Source organism: Erigeron canadensis, chromosome 3, assembly GCF_010389155.1.
Source record: "Erigeron canadensis isolate Cc75 chromosome 3, C_canadensis_v1, whole genome shotgun sequence".
NCBI classification, from domain to species: Eukaryota; Viridiplantae; Streptophyta; class Magnoliopsida; order Asterales; family Asteraceae; genus Erigeron; species Erigeron canadensis.
The window spans coordinates 31,682,327-31,700,711 of record NC_057763.1 but is presented as its reverse complement, the minus strand read 5'-3'; the positions used below and the strand labels follow the sequence as shown (position 1 = coordinate 31,700,711).

General features: G+C 32.6%; 4 protein-coding genes across 4 annotated transcripts; all 4 read left to right on the top strand.

Annotated features, from left to right (window-relative positions):
* Window positions 1-431: 431 nt before the first annotated feature.
* On the top strand, window positions 432-5,012 carry LOC122592483 (indole-3-glycerol phosphate synthase, chloroplastic-like). The gene is made up of 10 exons (XM_043764721.1): window positions 432-706; window positions 1,146-1,406; window positions 1,496-1,672; window positions 1,806-1,880; window positions 1,960-2,004; window positions 2,077-2,241; window positions 3,860-3,938; window positions 4,053-4,135; window positions 4,226-4,294; window positions 4,433-5,012. Exons 1-10 carry the CDS (start codon window positions 557-559, stop codon window positions 4,514-4,516), a joined length of 1,188 nt encoding a protein of 395 aa, XP_043620656.1. The 5' UTR covers window positions 432-556; the 3' UTR covers window positions 4,517-5,012.
* A 1,338-nt stretch (window positions 5,013-6,350) lies between these two features.
* Window positions 6,351-8,959, top strand: LOC122591922. The gene is made up of 3 exons (XM_043764145.1): window positions 6,351-6,677; window positions 8,443-8,714; window positions 8,800-8,959. Exons 1-3 carry the CDS (start codon window positions 6,351-6,353, stop codon window positions 8,957-8,959), a joined length of 759 nt encoding a protein of 252 aa, XP_043620080.1.
* On the top strand, window positions 8,937-10,927 carry LOC122590609. The gene is made up of 4 exons (XM_043762797.1): window positions 8,937-9,229; window positions 9,581-9,659; window positions 10,367-10,574; window positions 10,670-10,927. Exons 1-3 carry the CDS (start codon window positions 8,976-8,978, stop codon window positions 10,532-10,534), a joined length of 501 nt encoding a protein of 166 aa, XP_043618732.1. The 5' UTR covers window positions 8,937-8,975; the 3' UTR covers window positions 10,535-10,574; window positions 10,670-10,927.
* A 5,409-nt stretch (window positions 10,928-16,336) lies between these two features.
* On the top strand, window positions 16,337-18,129 carry LOC122591921 (craniofacial development protein 2-like). The gene is made up of 2 exons (XM_043764144.1): window positions 16,337-16,342; window positions 17,632-18,129. Exons 1-2 carry the CDS (start codon window positions 16,337-16,339, stop codon window positions 18,127-18,129), a joined length of 504 nt encoding a protein of 167 aa, XP_043620079.1.
* The last annotated feature ends 256 nt before the right edge of the window (window positions 18,130-18,385 follow it).

Genomic DNA, 18,385 nt, shown 5'->3' with positions numbered 1-18,385 from the left:
ATACCCCATCTAAGAATTGGGTCTTGTTATTGTTGTTAAAATAATACAAAAATTACGTAGTACATTATCTTTTTATATTTTCGTTTATAAATTATCGCTACACGTGATAAACAATACTCTAATATATCTGCGTTGTTGGAAAACCTAAAACTGATCGGCGGATTTCTTCCAACATCCCTCACTTTTAGACGAGTTTATAAATTCTATTTTAAAGTGTCTTTAAATTACCGTCATAGCTTTGCATAAAACCTTATTTTTCATGTAAAAACTCACAGTTAAATTTTATGGTAAAATTATAATTTTTAAACCTGTACACGTTAAAAATCCCCGGTTGTAACGAATTTGGCATCCCCATGTAACATGTGTTTCTAGTCAAAAATATTAAAGTATATGATATTTGACTGTAAAAAAAAACAATACTTTATGTAGTAAGTAATTTAATTCAGTTCTGTTTCTTTTTGGTTTATGGTAGGGAGACCATTCTAGCAAATTTCCATCTGTGACATACACAGTTTCTAGCTACCGCTTGACCTGCAAAAATAATAATAGTCACAAAATGGAGGGGTTAAACTATGTGACATTTAAGGTTCAGAGTGGCTCAATAAACCCTGCTGCTGGTGGTTCATCTAGATTCAAATCTTTCAAGCTTGCATCAGTTCAAATGGACAGTCACAGAACCTGTCTTCCTTGTATTAGAGCTCAGCAGGTGATTTCTGTCACTTTTAACCATCTATTAAAATGTAATCACTTTACATTTTTGTTGTATATAAATTTATTAAATCAAGATTTTTCAGGGTTGTCTCTTTTTCAATCTGTGATATTGGGTTGTAACCTTTTTTCTGTTGTTCTTTTTAAAGCTTGTATCTTTATTAAATCATATTTTTAGGGGAAAAAACCAAGATTATGTGTAAAGAAAGTATTTTTAGGGGAGAATAACAAATGTTGTTTCTGGGTTTTATTTTTTTCTCTATCTGGGATTTTGGGTTTTATTGATTTTCTCAAAATAAATGCAGTTTTTTTAATTCATATGCCCCTTTTTCAGAAAAAAAGAAAAGAAGAAGAAGAAGATAAAAATAGATTAATTGATATTTAATATACATTTGAGCTGGTAATCTAGGCTTATATATTTTTGGTTATTTTTGTAGTATGGGACAAAGGATGGGCCTTTAGTTGCTACTGCATCCAGTGATTCAGTAATTGAAGAACTCAAAAGTAAAGATTGGGAAATAGGGGTTCTAAAGGATGAATTAGCTGCAACACAAGGGATTCGGATTAGAAGGCGACCGCCAACAGGACCTCCTTTGCATTATGTTGGACCGTTTGAGTTTCGGTTGCAGAATGAAGGGAATACTCCTAGGAATATCTTAGAGGAAATTGTATGGAACAAGGATGTAGAGGTTACGCAGGTCTGTCTTTCATTGTTATGATTTGTAGGGAATGTAATTATGAATGAAGTTTTGAAATGTGTTTGAAAAATAATGACTGTTCTTTGTAGATGAAAGAGAAATATCCACTATGTTTGCTAAAGAAGGCTCTCGACAATGCACCTTCTTCCAGAGATTTTGTAGGAGCTCTTAAGGGGTCGTATTTACGAACGGGTTTGCCTGGTTTAATTGCTGAAGTGAAAAAGGCTTCACCAAGTAGAGGTGTTCTAAGGGAAGATTTTCATCCTGTAAGTTTTGTGGGAAGATTTTCGTCCTGTCTTTAATAAACCCATAGTTGTTAAGCTCTGGTCTGTTGACAGTTTCCTTTACACTATTTGAGTATTCTCTTCAATTAATTATTCAAGATTGTTCAAACGTCAGGTTGAGATAGCAAAAGCTTATGAGAAAGGTGGAGCAGCATGCCTAAGTGTTTTGACCGATTCAAAATATTTTCAGGTAGATATTGATCATATTGTGCTTGATTTGATCCCTAGTTTTTTTATGTTTATGATATGTTCTTTGTTCATTACTAAAGGGAAGCTTTGAGAATCTAGAGGCTATAAGGAGTGCAGGAGTCAAGGTATAGTTACTCTTGCCCTTTTCGTGCAAATATTAAATATCCGCAGGTTTTGACTGTTAATTTTAAATGCAGTGCCCTCTTTTGTGCAAAGAGTTCATTGTGGATGCATGGCAGTTGTATTATGCGCGAACAAAGGGTGCTGATGCTGTTCTGTTAATTGCAGCTGTTTTACCAGATCTTGACATCAGATATATGCTTAAGATATGTAAATTGATTGGACTGACGGCCCTCGTTGAGGTAGGTTGGACTGTTGAAGCTTAGGTGACTAGTGTAAATAGTTATAGTATATGTTTTGAGCGTTTATGGCTTTGAGAATCTGTGCAATGTTTATACCTGACTTTGGCTGGTTGAGTCATTTGACCTGACCCTCTGCCCTGTAAAAGATCTGGTTTGGGTCTAAGGACCCAGTATGTATTACCCATTTAAATCAAGATTTGAGGGTTCAACTGAATACAGTCAGTCAATGTGAATTTCCTTGACTTAAAAGATATAATCATTAAAAGAAAACTCATTATATTGGTCTTTATTTGAACACTTTAACTTCTGTGAATCATTAAAAAAAGTTATGACTTTTTGTGTTTCATATGTGAAGTATGCTTATGTTTAATTTGAAATATCGTGGTTATTTGTGTAAATTTCCCAATCTGTATATTCGTCAAGTGTACAAGTGATCCTCATAGATGGCAACTTTAACACTTCGTTATACTTATCAATGGGTGCATTTGGGTTGTGTTTTATTACAGATGAGTCAAATAAAATTTTTTAGCTAAGGAAAAGTCTATTTTTAATGCATACAACCTTGTATATTGCTTTGTTTTATGGATTTAGATTATTGTTCTAATAATATATATATTTTTTTGTAATTGCAATTATCACATTAAGTATCATAAACTAATGGGCACCAAAGAATTTTTTGATCAGTTATATCAGCCTAGCCGATTCTACCTGTACGAATAAATAGCTTGTTTCAACAAAAAACCTGCTTAATTCATTGCTCAAACCCTTCTTGACCTCCAACCTTTGTATCTTAGTTAGGGAATATATACTTATTTATTTTCTCTTTATTATTGTAAATTATGTATCTTTCTTTTTTGAGGCCATGAGTCCGTTGCTTATCCTGACTTTTCAAGCCATCAACTCTCCGGGTCATCGGATATTTTAGAACATTGGATCTGAGTAAGACTGTAAGAAATTCTGATGTCAAATCTTTGTGATGTTTGGTTATACTGTGTTTCAAGTTTCTTTTTTCAATAATAATAATGGAGCAGTCAACATTCTTAGCCTGGTAAGAAAATAGATTTGGGCCGACTCCAAGAACAGAAATTTAAGATTTTCTGTTTAAAAACAATGACACAACGATCCGACTGTTCAACCCTCTTTAAACCTTCAGTCTTTAACACATAAAGTTGAATGAATGTTTATAGTGCTCTTCTACCTCTTTAATAGATTTTCATTTCATGTTCCCTTGTCTTTTTATTTATTGAAGACTTGACTTTTGTTTATCAACCGTTTAGTTTGAGTTTTTGTATTGTACTTTTGAAGACTTGACTTTTTATTTATTGAAGACTTGACTTTTGAAGACTTGACTTTTGAAGACTTGACTTTAATAGATTTTCATTTCATGTTCCCTTGACTTTTTATTTTTGGGGGTTGCTTCTTTCTTTTAACATTTATTAATGACTTCCTGCTTCCTAGTCATCTTAAATGTTTAGTTTGAGTTTTTGTATTGTATTTAGTAGAAAAGTTTAATTTTTATTAAAGGCTGATGATTTGGATAACTATTTATTAATTATATATGTATAGTAACCTTTTTGGCCATTACCTTTAAACTTGGGGATCTCTGTTTTTGTTGTAGGTCCATGATGAGAATGAAATGGATCGCATGCTAGGAATTGATGGAATTGAACTTATTGGCATCAACAATCGTAACCTTGGTATATTTTTCATCATCTCTTACTGGTTCAATTTTAGCATTTGTTACTGTAATTTTCTGATTGCATCATACCATTATGACATTATATATGAACAATTTCTTACCATACATGCAGCAACATTTGAAGTCGATATTAGTAACACAAAGAAGTTGCTTGAAGGTGAGCGTGGAGAGAAGATTCGACAGAAAGACATAATAGTAAGTGGAATACAGAAATCACATTGAGAATATGGATTGTTTTCTGCTTGAATGGTTTTTGATTTATTGTTTCATGTTTTATTTTGTCAGGTGGTCGGGGAGTCCGGGCTGTTTACTCCTACTGACATTACATATGTACAGGAAGCTGGTGTGAAAGCGGTAAATGGCTCTTGACCTAATTTTAGTGCCATTTATCTGAGTAGAAAAGATTATGTTCATGTTGAACGGAAATCTGAGTAGATAATAGATCTGTATATTTTTTCTTATCAAACATCGTTTGTTGCATTTACTATGCAGATATTGGTCGGTGAGTCGATTGTGAAGCAGAAAGATCCGAGAAAAGGAATTAGTGAACTTTTTGGAAAAGATATATCAGCTTAGGTACTTTGTTGAAACTAGATTCAACAACTTTAGATCAACAAATGTTATACAAAACAACTAGACTCAAATTTTATTTGTACTGCTGCTCAAACTCATTATAGTGCGAGTGTTGGTTAGTTTTGGTTCTAAAACAACGAAACTTAAACTGCGTGCAACTAGGGTACTAAGGGACCGAACTAAACCAACTCAAGTTTTAGCCTGGTTTTGACAACCACCAAGGCTGAGTGGAGCATCCGCTGCAGGTTACTCACTTTTTTGATCATCAATCTGCCTCATCCCAATAGTTCACAAGTAGGTATGGGTCAGTGGTCATAATCAGTGATGCTTCTGTCCATGGGGGTACCTTGACCTGGGAATTATGCTTGGTTTCATATGGCCAACTTCTGCTTTTGCAGAGATGTCTGTTTATTGACGTTTTTGGTTATTGGCATGTTGTTGCCTTAGTGTTGTAAGACGTTCAATCTGTGGAAATGGGTGTTTTATTATGTGTTTTTGATGTAAGCTTCTTTTGGATGTTCGACTGACAACTATCTTGTTTCCTGGGCTTATCGGGTCATAAAAGAACCATGTAATATAGTACCTTTTTTCAAGTGATATAAAGCAGCACTTTACAATGCTTTGATTCTGTTTTCAGACCTGAAGTCCTGAACTCATAGATTTTGCTGTTCTTTTTTTTTTTTTTTTTGTTACTTTATGATAAACAATTATATATGGAAAAACGTATAGCATGAGTGATTTAAATCTATATGTTTTAAGATATAAAAAGAATATATACACGTAAATTTACATATACATTATTGATATAGTCACCACAATGTAGTCATGTAGATGATGATTTTCCTTTAAAAGAAATTCAAAATAGTGGTAAAAGAATTTATCATTGCTTCTTAATTACTCTTTCCGTCCAATATTACAATTCAACTAACCATTTTAGATTTGTCACTAAATAATTATTCACAACTAAAAATAAAAATAAATTTTCATATGAAAACGAACTAGTATGTAGTTAAGAATATTTTATCTACCCACTTTCGTTTACTCTATATGAGATGGGTACCCGCGTAATACGGTGGTGGTAACGGCAATAGGTGGTGGCGACAGCGGTGATAACGATGTGGATATTAATCTAAAAGTAGTTGATGTAAATTGTAGTATGGTTATTTTATGGTTAAGAGATGCATCTTTTATAAATAATTTTATTAATTATATATTATAGTGATATTAAGTAGAAATATTTAAATTAATGAATAAAGGAGATAGATAGTTTGAAAAAATATTTTAGGGATATTTTGGATTGATTTTAGTGTGTGAGTTGAGAATATGTTAAAAATTAAGGATATTTTAGGTATTTTAAAAATAGAAAGTTGAAAAGTAAGGAGATTAGTTTGTTTTATAATTAAGCATAGATATGATGTATTAGTAGTTAAAAATTTAAAGGATTAAAATCGTCTCTAGTTGAAGCAACTTAATAGGTAAAATAAAAATGAAAAAAATGACTAATCAACCTAACTCACATACCTAAAAAATAACTTAAAATATTAAGATTTTGACATGTGGATTTCAATAAGTCTCTTACCTAAACTTGAGGGAATCCCCTTTTATTTAATTTCCTTCCCCTGTCTAAATTTCTAGTGTTAGAAAACAATTTTAGACATGAATACGTATTTGATGAGTTGACTAGTCAAACTCTAAAGGGTTGCCAAAACCCAAAACAAAAGTCTCCGATACTACTACAAATTAAGCAGTGAAAATACAACTGTGCATGATCTTATTCTCTGTCTTGCAACACACACTCAAAAATAGAATTAAGCACACAACCCACATCCACATATTAATGTCGGATATACCCAAAATATCGTTCAATCTAGAATACCGATCAACTCAAGATGACGCCTGGTACACTTCCGGCGTCATTCTGGATCACCATAACCAGCTGCTTCGTGTTAAGTTCAAAGAATTCCCCGAAATCCAACACGACGAGGTTTTTTCCGTCTCCGATTTTTCGAGTTCCGATGATGTAGACGAGTTTCGACGGAGATTCCGTGCGGAGACGGTGCCGGTGGAGGATAATGAGTGTACTAAAGTGATCGAAGGCATGACGGTTTGTGCTGCATATACAGAGGATGGAATTTGTCGCTACTTTGACGCCATTGTTGACGCTGTATGTATATATATATGTATATGTATATATAACGATATATCGATAATGATAGCATTAGTGTGTTTTTTTTTTTTTTTGCTATATAGATTTGTAAGGTTATTTTACGTTCCTAGGGTTAAAGGGTTTTCAAAAAATGTACACTGTATCAAATTTTAAGAATTTAAAAAGGCTGATGGTGCGTTTGGTCGTGGAAAATAACCCTTCTTATAGAAAATAATGTTTTCCACTTTTTAATAGAAAACTTGAAAATATCTTTTCCTTCTTTTCTGTTTTCCATTTTCATTCTCCATTTCCCCCTTCCTTTTCTCACATCACTAACATATTTTCTTGTTTTTTAATTAGAATGCGTTTTCAAATTTTTTATTTGTTTTTTGGAAAATAAAAACCCTTCACATTTTCTAGAAAATTAAAAATGGAAAACCATAAAACATTTTTTACAACCAAATGAAGCGTGATTGTCTTGTGTGTACAATAACAATGTAATATATTGTTTGATATATGATATATATAACTGACGTCTTATGACTTGTAAACTGATGATCATGTGTTGTTGTAAGACCCTTGGTAAATTCCACACCTACCTGGATTAGTTAGAAATGAATACTCTAGTGTGTATATCTGGATAAAAAGAATTTTTTTTTTTTTTTGGTAAGGCAATTGAAAAAAAAAAAAACAGAGTACTTTATAAAATTAAATTGGATCTCAATACTTTAGACTAAACGGTACAAGGCGTTAGACAACGCTACTTTTCCAACTTTTTGCTACAAGACGCCATGGAAAGCCCAAGGAAGCTATGTACATTGGCCCAAAGGGCGCTATTGGACAAAAAAAACCTAGGGGCATGACATTTGAGACGCTCAATTCAATACTCCAAAATATCCGTTGTCAAATGAGCCCCACATCAAAACGGCCAGAAACAAAGATTTTTTAATGTTTTTTTTTTCACTTTAACCCCTTCATTTCATATATATATACACATAAAAAGGGCTCCTTTGAGAAGCCTTGCTCCAAGAGAAAATGGGAGGAAGCCCCTTGATAAGTGGATTGCCACTTGTCAAGAGATGCCCCTATGAGGGGCTTCCTTGGAAAGCCTTGCTCCCATTAGTCTTAGGATGACCAATTGAGCTAGCTCATGTGGTACCCACACCCGCCAAATACATGGGTCCACCGGTGGGACTTTTAGGAATAAGGAGGTCTTGGGTCAAGCCGTGCCTCTGGCGTGGCCCATTGGACAGGGGAAGTTGTCAGCTATACACCTTATGGGGAGGACAATGGTTTTTGCCAAAAAGGCTTCCAGGGTCAAGGGAATCCTTTCAGATGAGCTAGGTCTAATATTACTCAGCTCGTTAGAGATAAAACAGTATATTTCATTTGTTGCACCAAACGGTCCAAACCAACGACAATACTAGCCTCACTTCCCTCTATCCATTTCTCATATAATGGGGATGATTATAAGACTATTTACGGCTTGGGACCGGATCATATTTTTCCAATTAATGATGGTAAGTTACTAAGTTTATCTTCGAGTATAGTGTGGCAGAATATGAATGTACATTTAATCACTATATGCCATATTATGCATGAAATAGGACAAATGAAACGTGTTGTTTGCATAGTTCATTTGCAGAATCATGTGATAAGTGAAATTTTAGTTAAACTCTTTATTTCAAACCAATTACAGTATATAGAATTATGTTATCTAGGAAAGCACTTATACTTCCACTCTTGTACTGTTGTACATAATTTTCTGTCCTCTACTGGATAGGTATATTACAAAGAACATACACATGAGAAATGTGTATGCAATTATTTGCTGGTCTGGCAGCATGGTCCGGGAGAGAACAATATATCCGCAACTAAACTTGAAGATATTTACATAATTATGACCTATGCTGTTGATCCCACAGTGGCCGAATTTATAAAACTTGTCAAGGATAAACTAAGAGGGGCCTCTTCTCAGTTTAGTCTGATCCCCAAGAGTTCATCTTTTTCCAAAAAATCAAGTTCAAGTGGAACTTTTAATATGTCACAGGCAAGGTTTTCAGAAAAAACAGATTTGTCTTGTGTTTCCTTCGTTTGTAATTCTTGTTATTAATGTATTGTTGGTTTCTTTGTTTTGTAGGATTTCACTAATGCGGGGCCCAGTTCTCATGCTGGATATTTTGAAGGTTAAAACGACGTTCTGCAGCCTCTGTTTATTAACTAATAATGACTATGATATTATCACTTATCTTGAGTTGTTTCTAACGGATAGGGAGGAAAAGGTTCTGCCCCCAGTTTAGTGATCATGACAACGATATGGGAGGTGTCAAGGGAAGTAGCTTTCATAATTACATAATATTAGAGAATTTGGAGAAAGATCTATGCCCCACCTTAATGGTGCATTTCATACGCGAGCAGACTTCATTAACAGGACAGGCATACGTTTTCCCAAGCTTGACAATGGAAACATATGCAAGAGGAGCAATCGTAGCCGATAACATATCTAACCTTAAAAGGATTTGTGATTTCATAAGCAACCCAAATCATCTTATCGTATCTTTATCTGGAAGGTAAGCATAAAGTATTACTATATGATAGTATATCGTTTTGCAAATGTTTTTTTTTTATTTACTATAGATAACTTATGAGTTAATCTCTGTAACTTGAAATTGTTATCTTCCCAATGAACATATTTGTTTTCATTAGACTTGGGAGTTTTAGTTTTCTTGAAAGGCAAACACTAACTTACACACACCTATATATCCGCATTAGTCCCTCATGACCTTAGGGACTTGAACCACAACCTTTGGTAGGAATTTTACCATTTATTTTTTCGGTATTTACATTAAACACAGAAATATTATGGTTCTTTAGGTTTATATATTAGCAGTTGATGGCAGTCATTTATACTCTTTCTGCAGGCCGTGGGTAATAGCTGAAGACATGCTCAGGACAAGAAGTTTCAACTTAAACTCATGGAGCTTGCAGCCAAGGTTTGAGGTAAAGTTTACATGTCTGTTACATAATTACAAGTATACATTTTCTCGAGAGTTAACATCCTTACATTTTCATTACCTACCAGAGAGATATAAAGAGAGGTTGTACTTTCGTGATGGATCTGTCTCATATTCCTGAAAAATTTTCATGCCTTTTCATCTATGGAGACTTTACATATCCAGTCCCAAAGTTTCCATTCTTGGAAGTCCCGGTTATGGTTATAGGTTGAGCCTGGTGATCCTTGGTCATTTTTAATATTGAAGGACCTGTTAGAGCTATGTTATAATTTGACCAGTATAGAAGGTTAAGGTTAGATTTGGTCAAGGTTCATTCTGCATCTGCTTGTTTTTTGGATGAGAATGTATGTGGTAACAGTATGTCATTAACATCTATATCTGAATTCGATCATCTATTATTTTCATAATGACACCATAGCTATAGGGGCTGTCGATTAGAGCTAAGGACATGCATAAGTTATTGTACTTTATGCACTTACCATTAGCTACCTTGAGATGGATATGTTTGAAGCGCAATGTTATGCATGTCCTTGGCTCTTAACAAAGCCCTTACTGCTCTGTTGTTATTAAAACCCTATCAATATTTGGATTCCTTTATCTAAGATATATGCCAATTACAAAATATTATGTTCTCTTTTCTGATCATACTTCATTGATCATTATTCATTGACCCTCTTTTACTCCCAATCGCAGAACATATATACAAGGAGCGAGTTAAAGGTTGTTCGATTAGGGACAGAAGAATACATGAGAGCTAAAGCACTAAAAGATCTATATATGGAATTTTGCAATCATCTAAATGGACTTGCTCAGAGGTTAGACATGGAGGAGAAGAAGCGGCAACCATCCATCACAAATTAGTTGCAGTAACTAGTAAATACGCAGTTAAATAATTATGCAGGTAAACAATAATAAATTCAAGTAATCATGCACCTTGTTACTTGTTCCTTGTATACAAAAAAAATTGACATTTAATGAAGACCATATCTGTTGCAGGTGTGTGTTGTAAAGGACTAAAGGTGCAAGAAATGTGTTGTAGTTTTGTGTAGTTAACACTGACATAGCAGTTTAATGGAACAAGCAAAGATTTTTATGAAAGGGGTGCAGTGCAAGTTATCAAATCCATTTTTGTTAGAACGTCTACTTAATTATCGACTTTCACAATGCCGTGTATAAGTTTATATAGCGTTATGGCTCTAGATTTTGGTGTTTTAACAGAGCTATGTCTAAGAAGCTGTTTTATGGTTACCAAATAACAGGTTTGATTGGAATTATATATAGTTTATTTGCGTCTTCTATTTGTGTTGGTTGGAAAGCTTCATTGTCTTGTTCGGTCTTAATATAACGTAGGCAAACATGAAAAAATAACGATTAAATTTGTTATGTAGCTTCCTTTGCTAAGAAGTTTCAACAATGAGAGTGGGCAGAATGTAATATTTTGAACTAGGGGTGTTCATCAAACCGTAAAACCGTCAAAACCAGACCAAATCGGCGCACATGGATTGGTTTGGTCGGATTGAGTTGCTAAAATTTGGTTCGGCGGTTTAAGTTATAAAAAACCGGGATCTTTGGTTCGGTCACAGTTTGAGAAAAAAACAAACCGTCAAAAGCGGACCGGACCAAAAAGTATGTATATGTATAAGATTTCACGTATATCTCTAAGTTACCGGAGATATTTAACATTTACATTTTTAATAACATGTGCAATAGATTATGAGATATTTTTGTTCACATATTTTGGAAATATCTACTAGATATTAAGATAAACAAAATATGTTAATAAACATCTATTTATTATACAGTATACTTATTTTTACTTTCATCCTAGTCTAATTTTACTATATCGTTTTATTTTTTTTATCTTCATTGCTCCATAATTTTTCCATTAAAAGATGCAAAATAATGTTGTAAGTATAAAGCACAGTCTATTTGCAACTTTTTCAATGGTTTTATGAAACGCCCCGACTCAATTTAGTCCCGAAAGTATGAACATAAAAGAAAAGAAACCCAAATTAGTTAAATTATACTTAGAAAAATACGGCCAATTTTCGCCAAAAATCAAAGTTCTCAAATTTGAAAAATGACAAATTGAACCTTCTTAGAATGTTATTATAAGTCTATTGTATGAGTTTTAGGTCCCGGAAAGATCAAACGAAGCCTCGGAAAAAAAGTGTAAAAATTACAGAGGAGCACGACTTTTGTGTCCTGTAGAGGCCGTCCACAAGAGCCGTCCTCTGCACAAAGGCCATCCTCTTCAGGTTTCGTACTTTTGACACATTGAACAACTTTCGACCCCTTTTTCTCAAAACCGAGCTTCCGAAAACTGATTAGCAACTTAGTTTTGACATAAATCAACTAACACTACATTTCCAAAAGTCTCCATACCATCCATTTATGCAAACCAAGTTTCTACAAGTAAACGGGTCATCTTACCCATTTTGACGCAATTTTCGCCAAAGTGCAACTTTACATCTTTTCTAAAAAGCTTTACACCTGATCTTTTACATAATATAACAAAATATGACCATCAACCAAAATGTACCAAGAGCCAAAAGGAAAGGGATAACTAAGCCTCTAAACCCAAAAGCTTGTCATTCATCCATGAATGACCTAAATACCTTCAAATCTTGCAAATCTTTACTTCAAGCTCTAAATCAACACTTTCAAATCAACAATCCTAGTTCCTTCTTCCGGAATTACCTATAAAAATGGTAAACAACTAAAATATAAGCAAAGCCTTAGTGAATATACTTGCATACATTTACGATTACGAAGGAGGGCAAGCACAAGGACTATTACATGTAACCTATGGCATCGTCATGACACATTTACATGTTCATCTTGCACACTAACAACACATATATGGATTCATATAAGCCAATCAATTACCACACATGGACTAACAACTTCAACATGGTGGTCTTTCCACACATGGACAAATAACTTCAACACGGTGGTCTTTCCACACATGGACAAATAACTTCAACGTGGTGGTCTTTCCACACATGGACAAATAACTTCAACACGGTGGTCTTTCCACACATGGACAAATAACTTCAACATGGTGGTCTTTCCACACATGGACAAATAACTTCAACATGGTGGTCTATCCACACATGGACAAATACTTCAATATGGTGGTCAATTGACCCAACATAAACATAAAGGTATGCAAATATACTCACCTCCTCCGCAACAAAGACAATAACGCTAAACGAACAAGCACAAGCAAGCTTCAACCTATGATCATATCGTAAAAATGCATAAGCTTACATTCACAACTATGACTAGCTCAACAAGTCTTACTCAATCACTAGCCTTTCTAGACCCAAAACCCAACCCATTTGTCATTGAGTTTCATTTTCTTTAACAAACACACTAGGTAGTTCAACCTACCATTTTCATCAATAAATCCATAACTAGTCAAAACTCATCTTTTCTCAAGAACTAAAATTTATCACATGCACTCATTATTTTCATAAACAACATATCATATAACTCAATGACAACTAGGTTAACTAAGGAATTGGGAAAATTTAATCATAATTCAATTTCTAGCAAAACCCCCAATTTGGTTCCTTCATGAACCCTAAATTCAAAAGAAAGATAAAGCTAAATTGGGGAATTTCCTTACCTCAACAAGAAAGACAATTACTTGGGGTTTTAGATTCACAATTCCTTCCTCCTTTTTCTCCCAATTTTCGGCCACCACCACTAAACCCACAAACCCTAACTTTGAATTCTTGAATAAAGATTACTTGATGGTGATGATTAATATGATTGTTCTTATTCTTGACTTGAAGGAATTTAGCTTGATTTTGAAAAAGAAATGAAAGAGGATTGCATGTAGAATGAAAGAGAGCCAAAGTGGAAGTGTGAGTCAAAGGAAAAGGTGGTTGGCACCCTCCTGGCTTGCCACGCCCCATATGACTTTTTGGTATTAAAATACCCGCTATCCGCTAAAGTTCCAACTAAATTAACCCCATATTCAAAAATAAAATACTAAGAAATTAATTTAATGCCAAAACTATAAAAAGAGGTCAATTTCTTTTACCTTAAAATATTTGGGGTGTTACATTTTATTAGTATTAAGATGATAGTTATGTGATAAAAAAAAAGTTATACATATAATTATAGAGATAAAAAGAAAGAAAAATAATTCGAAACCGTAAAATCGACCAAACCGGACCGGCTTACATGGTTTGGTTTGGTCCGGTTAGACAACATACGTGGTCTAATTTGGTTTTATATATGTTGAAACCGGATATGTCGGTTTGGTTTGAAATTTAGTTAAAACCGGACCACGAACACCCCTATTTTGAATCATGGTTGATGGCATTGTTGAGTTAGCTACTGTGGCTGCTGGACAGGGTTGCTTGATCTTGAACAAGCTATAAAAACGTATTTTAAGAATGGGGTAACAAGTATGCTGCTAGAAGCATCATACTTTCATGATTTTGTGAGAGGGGAAGATTTTATATTTATACATGTGATTTTTATTTTTAGGGGACATGTTTCTTCCCTAATGCTAGAAGCATATTGGTTTTTCCCTTTAAGAATTTATATACACATTAATGTATAAGTTTAACATTGTAGTACCAATATATTCTCTCAAACAAGCTGTTTTATGGTTACCAATTTTTTTAATGTATCAGAAATGATGTTTTATGGTTACCACATGACAGGTTGGATTAAAAATCATATAATGCATCAGAAATGATCATCTAGATTCTGATGTTTAAAATTTACATTAATTTAAAGATGGCCACATACAAGGATACAGATAAGTGAATAAAAATTCAAGATGATCATGTGAAGATACAAATGAAGTAGATTCTTTTAAATCTTGCAAACATAAATGACTACATTGCTAGAAATGCATAAAATGAGACAATTTTATGATTATAATATATATATTAAAAATAAAGTCTCGAAAAACGTGTAAAGAATAGTATTTTTTTATTATTATTTTCACCACATAAGTTTTAATCTTTATATTTTTAGCATTAAACTATAATACTTTTTAGTAAATTTTTTATTTTATTTATTTTCACCATATCTTTACACTTTTAGCACTAAACTGTAATATTTTTTTAGTAATAGTATACTTTTTACTTTTTTTACTTTCACCACGGAAGTTTCAATCTTTACACTTTTAGCACTAAACTATAATACTTTTTAGTAAACTTTTTATTCTTCTTATTTTCAACACAAAACTTTCAATCTTTACACTTTTAGCACTAAACTATAATATTTTTTAGTAAACTTTGTATTCTTTTTATTTTCACCACAATATTTTAACTCATTACACTTTTAGCACTAAACTTTCATAGTTTTTAATTTTCTTTTATTTTAAGGTACGGGAAAGCGTGTATAGAATAGTATATTTTTTATTTTCACCACAATAGTTTCACTCTTTACACTTTTAGAAAAAAACTTTTATAATTCTTAGTAAACTTTTTAATCTTTTTATTTTTACCACAGTATCTTAACTTTTAACACTAAATTTTTTTACTTTTTGATAATCTTTTATTTTAACTACAACATTTTAACCTCTTACACTTACCAACAAACTTTTTAACACATATATTAAAAAGAAATATACGGGAAAACTTGTAAAGAATAATAAACTTTCTATTAATTTTATTTTCACCACAACATTTTAACCCCTTATACTTTTAGCACTAAATTTTATACTTTTTGATTTTCTTTTATTTTCACCACAACATTTAAGTCTCTTACACTTTTAGCACTAAACTTTTACGTGAACGAATTTCACTTTCACACAAAACTTTTACAGTTCATTTTTTAACTGACAAATGTCAGTTTTTAATAATTTGAATAATATATGTTTTCTTCAAAAAGTTTATGACACATTATCTCTTGAATAATATATTTTATTAAATCATTAACAAATATAATGTCTCCCAGGATAACGCCCGGATATCATATCTCGTTAAAATGAAAAGTAATGATGTTGTCGTACTCTCAAACAGTCTAGTGATATAGTATCAAAATAATAGGTAAGCATTTATGGATATATATACTATAGGGAAAATGTTAACACTCGTAGTATATTACTCCATAATAATAATAAGGGATAATTTCATATATGTCATTGATAAGTCAAATAATATCATATTTGCCTAATTTAATTTTGAAATATCATATGTGCCACTCTTATACACTTAAATATCAAATATGCTTCTAGCATGATTTTGTGAGGGATGATGATTTTGTATTTACACATGTGATTTTCAGGGGGGAAAGATTGTGAGGGGAATGTTGAAGCATACATGCTTCTAACAGTATATTTGTTTTTCCCAATATCAAATATGTCATTGTTAAGTAAAAAAAAAATATGTGCCCAAATACATTATTATTAAATGTTATATATGTCATCAGTATTTTTGAAATATAGCTAACATGTCTTTGAAATATATCAAATACTTTAAATTTATCATTAAATTTTAAATTCAAATTTATCTTCTCTCTTTTAATTCATGAGTTTTCTTGCATCAAATGTCGTGGAGACTAATTAGTAAGCAAAAATATAAAAGCATCACATATGGTTGAGTCGCTTACAAACCATGATCGCAACACTTACTATGTACCATGAATTGAAATGAATAACGGATTTAAAAAAAATCAATCAATATAATCATGTCGGTAACATTGAATTAAATTTACATGGTTCGGAAAAAAACCATGGATTGAACTATAAAAACAAGAGAAAACACGTGTGTAACTGTGAATTTCAAAATTTTCATTAATAATATTTTTTAACAAATTATGTTTTATTTTAACTAAATTAATTTAATGGGGGATATATGATATATTTCATTGACATATATGGTGTTTTTCAAATTTAATAATAGAATATATGATATTTAAAATTTTATCTGAGGATATTTAATTTTTTTGTTTAACAACTGCACATTTGATAATTAGTAAATTGGAAATAACATTTATGATATTTTGTTACTCAACAATAGCATATTTGATATATTGATAAATTAGAAATGACATATATGATATTTCAAAATTTAATTGAACAAATATGATATTTTATAACTTACCAATGACATATATGAAATTTTCCCTAATTATAAAAACATTATTATCCATATTGATAAACAAATATCAAGATATATTTGACAAGAGACTTAGTGTTTGGTATGATGGAATGGAAAAGGGAGAAAGGAAATGAGAAAGACTTCCCTTGTTTGTTTGCGACGAAGAAAGAGAATGAGAAAGGAGAAAGGGGAATCAATTTCATTCTCTTTTTTCTCTACAAATTGTAGAGAATGGGTGAGAATGGAAAAAAAAATTTCTTTTTTGAAGATGTTATATGTAATAAATGTATTATTATTTAAAATTTTATTTTTTATATATATTCATTCTCTGTGGGTACCAAACAACGGATCCATTCTCTTTCCAAATACCTATTCTCTTTCTCACTATTTCCATTCTCTATTATATTTCCATTCTCTATGATTCCCTTTCTCTTTTGATTCTCCAATTTCTCAGGTATTTCCTTATATATTTTTTTTCTTTAGGATCTTCTTGCCAATTTGTTATTATTGCTATATATAAGTTGTTTTTTTTAAATCGTTTATATATAAATATATATTTGTTACATTTTTAAGTTATATAATTGTATGCGTTTATCTTTGGTATTTTAATCATAATTTTTTTAAAATTACAGCCATATTGCAACCACTTATTTTAATTTTTATTATTATCATTTTTAATATTAACTATCATCTTGATTTAATATTAGCTATATAAAAGTGATATATAAATTTTGTTTTAATTTGGAGTACTACTATCCATATCTCCTTTGAGTTATCGTATTTTGTTGCTCCTATTATTACTGTTGGCAATTTTACTATATTTGCAATATATTACTGATTTATTATTTTGTTTGTTTGTTACATTTATTTGTTGAGTTTTAGTTTAGGCTGTCGCTATCAAATAGTTATGTGAGGTCATGTCCTTCTGATTTAGGGGCGGCCAAGCATAGGGGGGTTAATGCTAGAGGAAAGAGAACCTCTAGGCTTAGATTTGGGAGTTGGAATGTAGGCACCCTTACGGGAAAGTTTTTAGAGCTATGCAATGCCCTGACTAGATGTAAGGTAGACATTGCATGCTTTCAAGAAACTAGGTGTACAGGGAAAAGTAGTAGAGAAGAGAACGGATACAAGCTATGGTACTCTGGAGCGCCTAAGTCGATTAACGGAGTAGGGATCATCATGACTGAACGACTTAAAGACTTCGTTGTGCAAGTGGAAAGACACGGGGATAGGTTGATGTTGGTGAGATTGGTGATACAAGAGGAGACAATAAACGTGATCAGCGCGTATGCTCCCGAGTCGGGCCAGGGAGCGGGAGAGAAGAAGAATTTTTGGGACTCACTGGATGAGCTTGTGAGGAGTTTCCCTGTTGACCAATGACTAGTGTTAGGAGGAGACTTAAACGGGCATATAGGAGTAGAGTCAGACGGCTACGCGGGTGTACACGGGGGATTAGGGTTTGGAGTAAGGAACGATGAGGGTTGCTCGATTTTGGAGTTTGCTATTGCGCACGATCTGGTTATTGCGAACTCTTTTTTCCGAAAGAGGGATTCTCAGTTGATTACCTTTCAGAGTGGCCTAAATAAAACTCAAATCGACTACTTCTTGGTGCGTAGAGGCGACTTTAGGGCTTGCA

Excerpts from the sequence above, each read along its gene's own strand:
- LOC122592483 (XM_043764721.1), top strand. The coding sequence starts at position 557 with ATGGAGGGGTTAAACTATGTGACATTTAAGGTTCAGAGTGGCTCAATA. Across the intron at positions 1,673-1,805 it reads TAAGGGAAGATTTTCATCCT|GTTGAGATAGCAAAAGCTTA; the intron begins GTAAGTTTTGTG and ends TTCAAACGTCAG. Across the intron at positions 2,005-2,076 it reads TAAGGAGTGCAGGAGTCAAG|TGCCCTCTTTTGTGCAAAGA; the intron begins GTATAGTTACTC and ends TTTTAAATGCAG.
- LOC122590609 (XM_043762797.1), top strand. The coding sequence starts at position 8,976 with ATGGGAGGTGTCAAGGGAAGTAGCTTTCATAATTACATAATATTAGAG. Across the intron at positions 9,230-9,580 it reads ATCGTATCTTTATCTGGAAG|GCCGTGGGTAATAGCTGAAG; the intron begins GTAAGCATAAAG and ends CTCTTTCTGCAG. Across the intron at positions 9,660-10,366 it reads GCTTGCAGCCAAGGTTTGAG|AACATATATACAAGGAGCGA; the intron begins GTAAAGTTTACA and ends TCCCAATCGCAG.
- LOC122591922 (XM_043764145.1), top strand. The coding sequence starts at position 6,351 with ATGTCGGATATACCCAAAATATCGTTCAATCTAGAATACCGATCAACT. Across the intron at positions 6,678-8,442 it reads TTGACGCCATTGTTGACGCT|GTATATTACAAAGAACATAC; the intron begins GTATGTATATAT and ends TCTACTGGATAG. Across the intron at positions 8,715-8,799 it reads TTTAATATGTCACAGGCAAG|GATTTCACTAATGCGGGGCC; the intron begins GTTTTCAGAAAA and ends TTTGTTTTGTAG.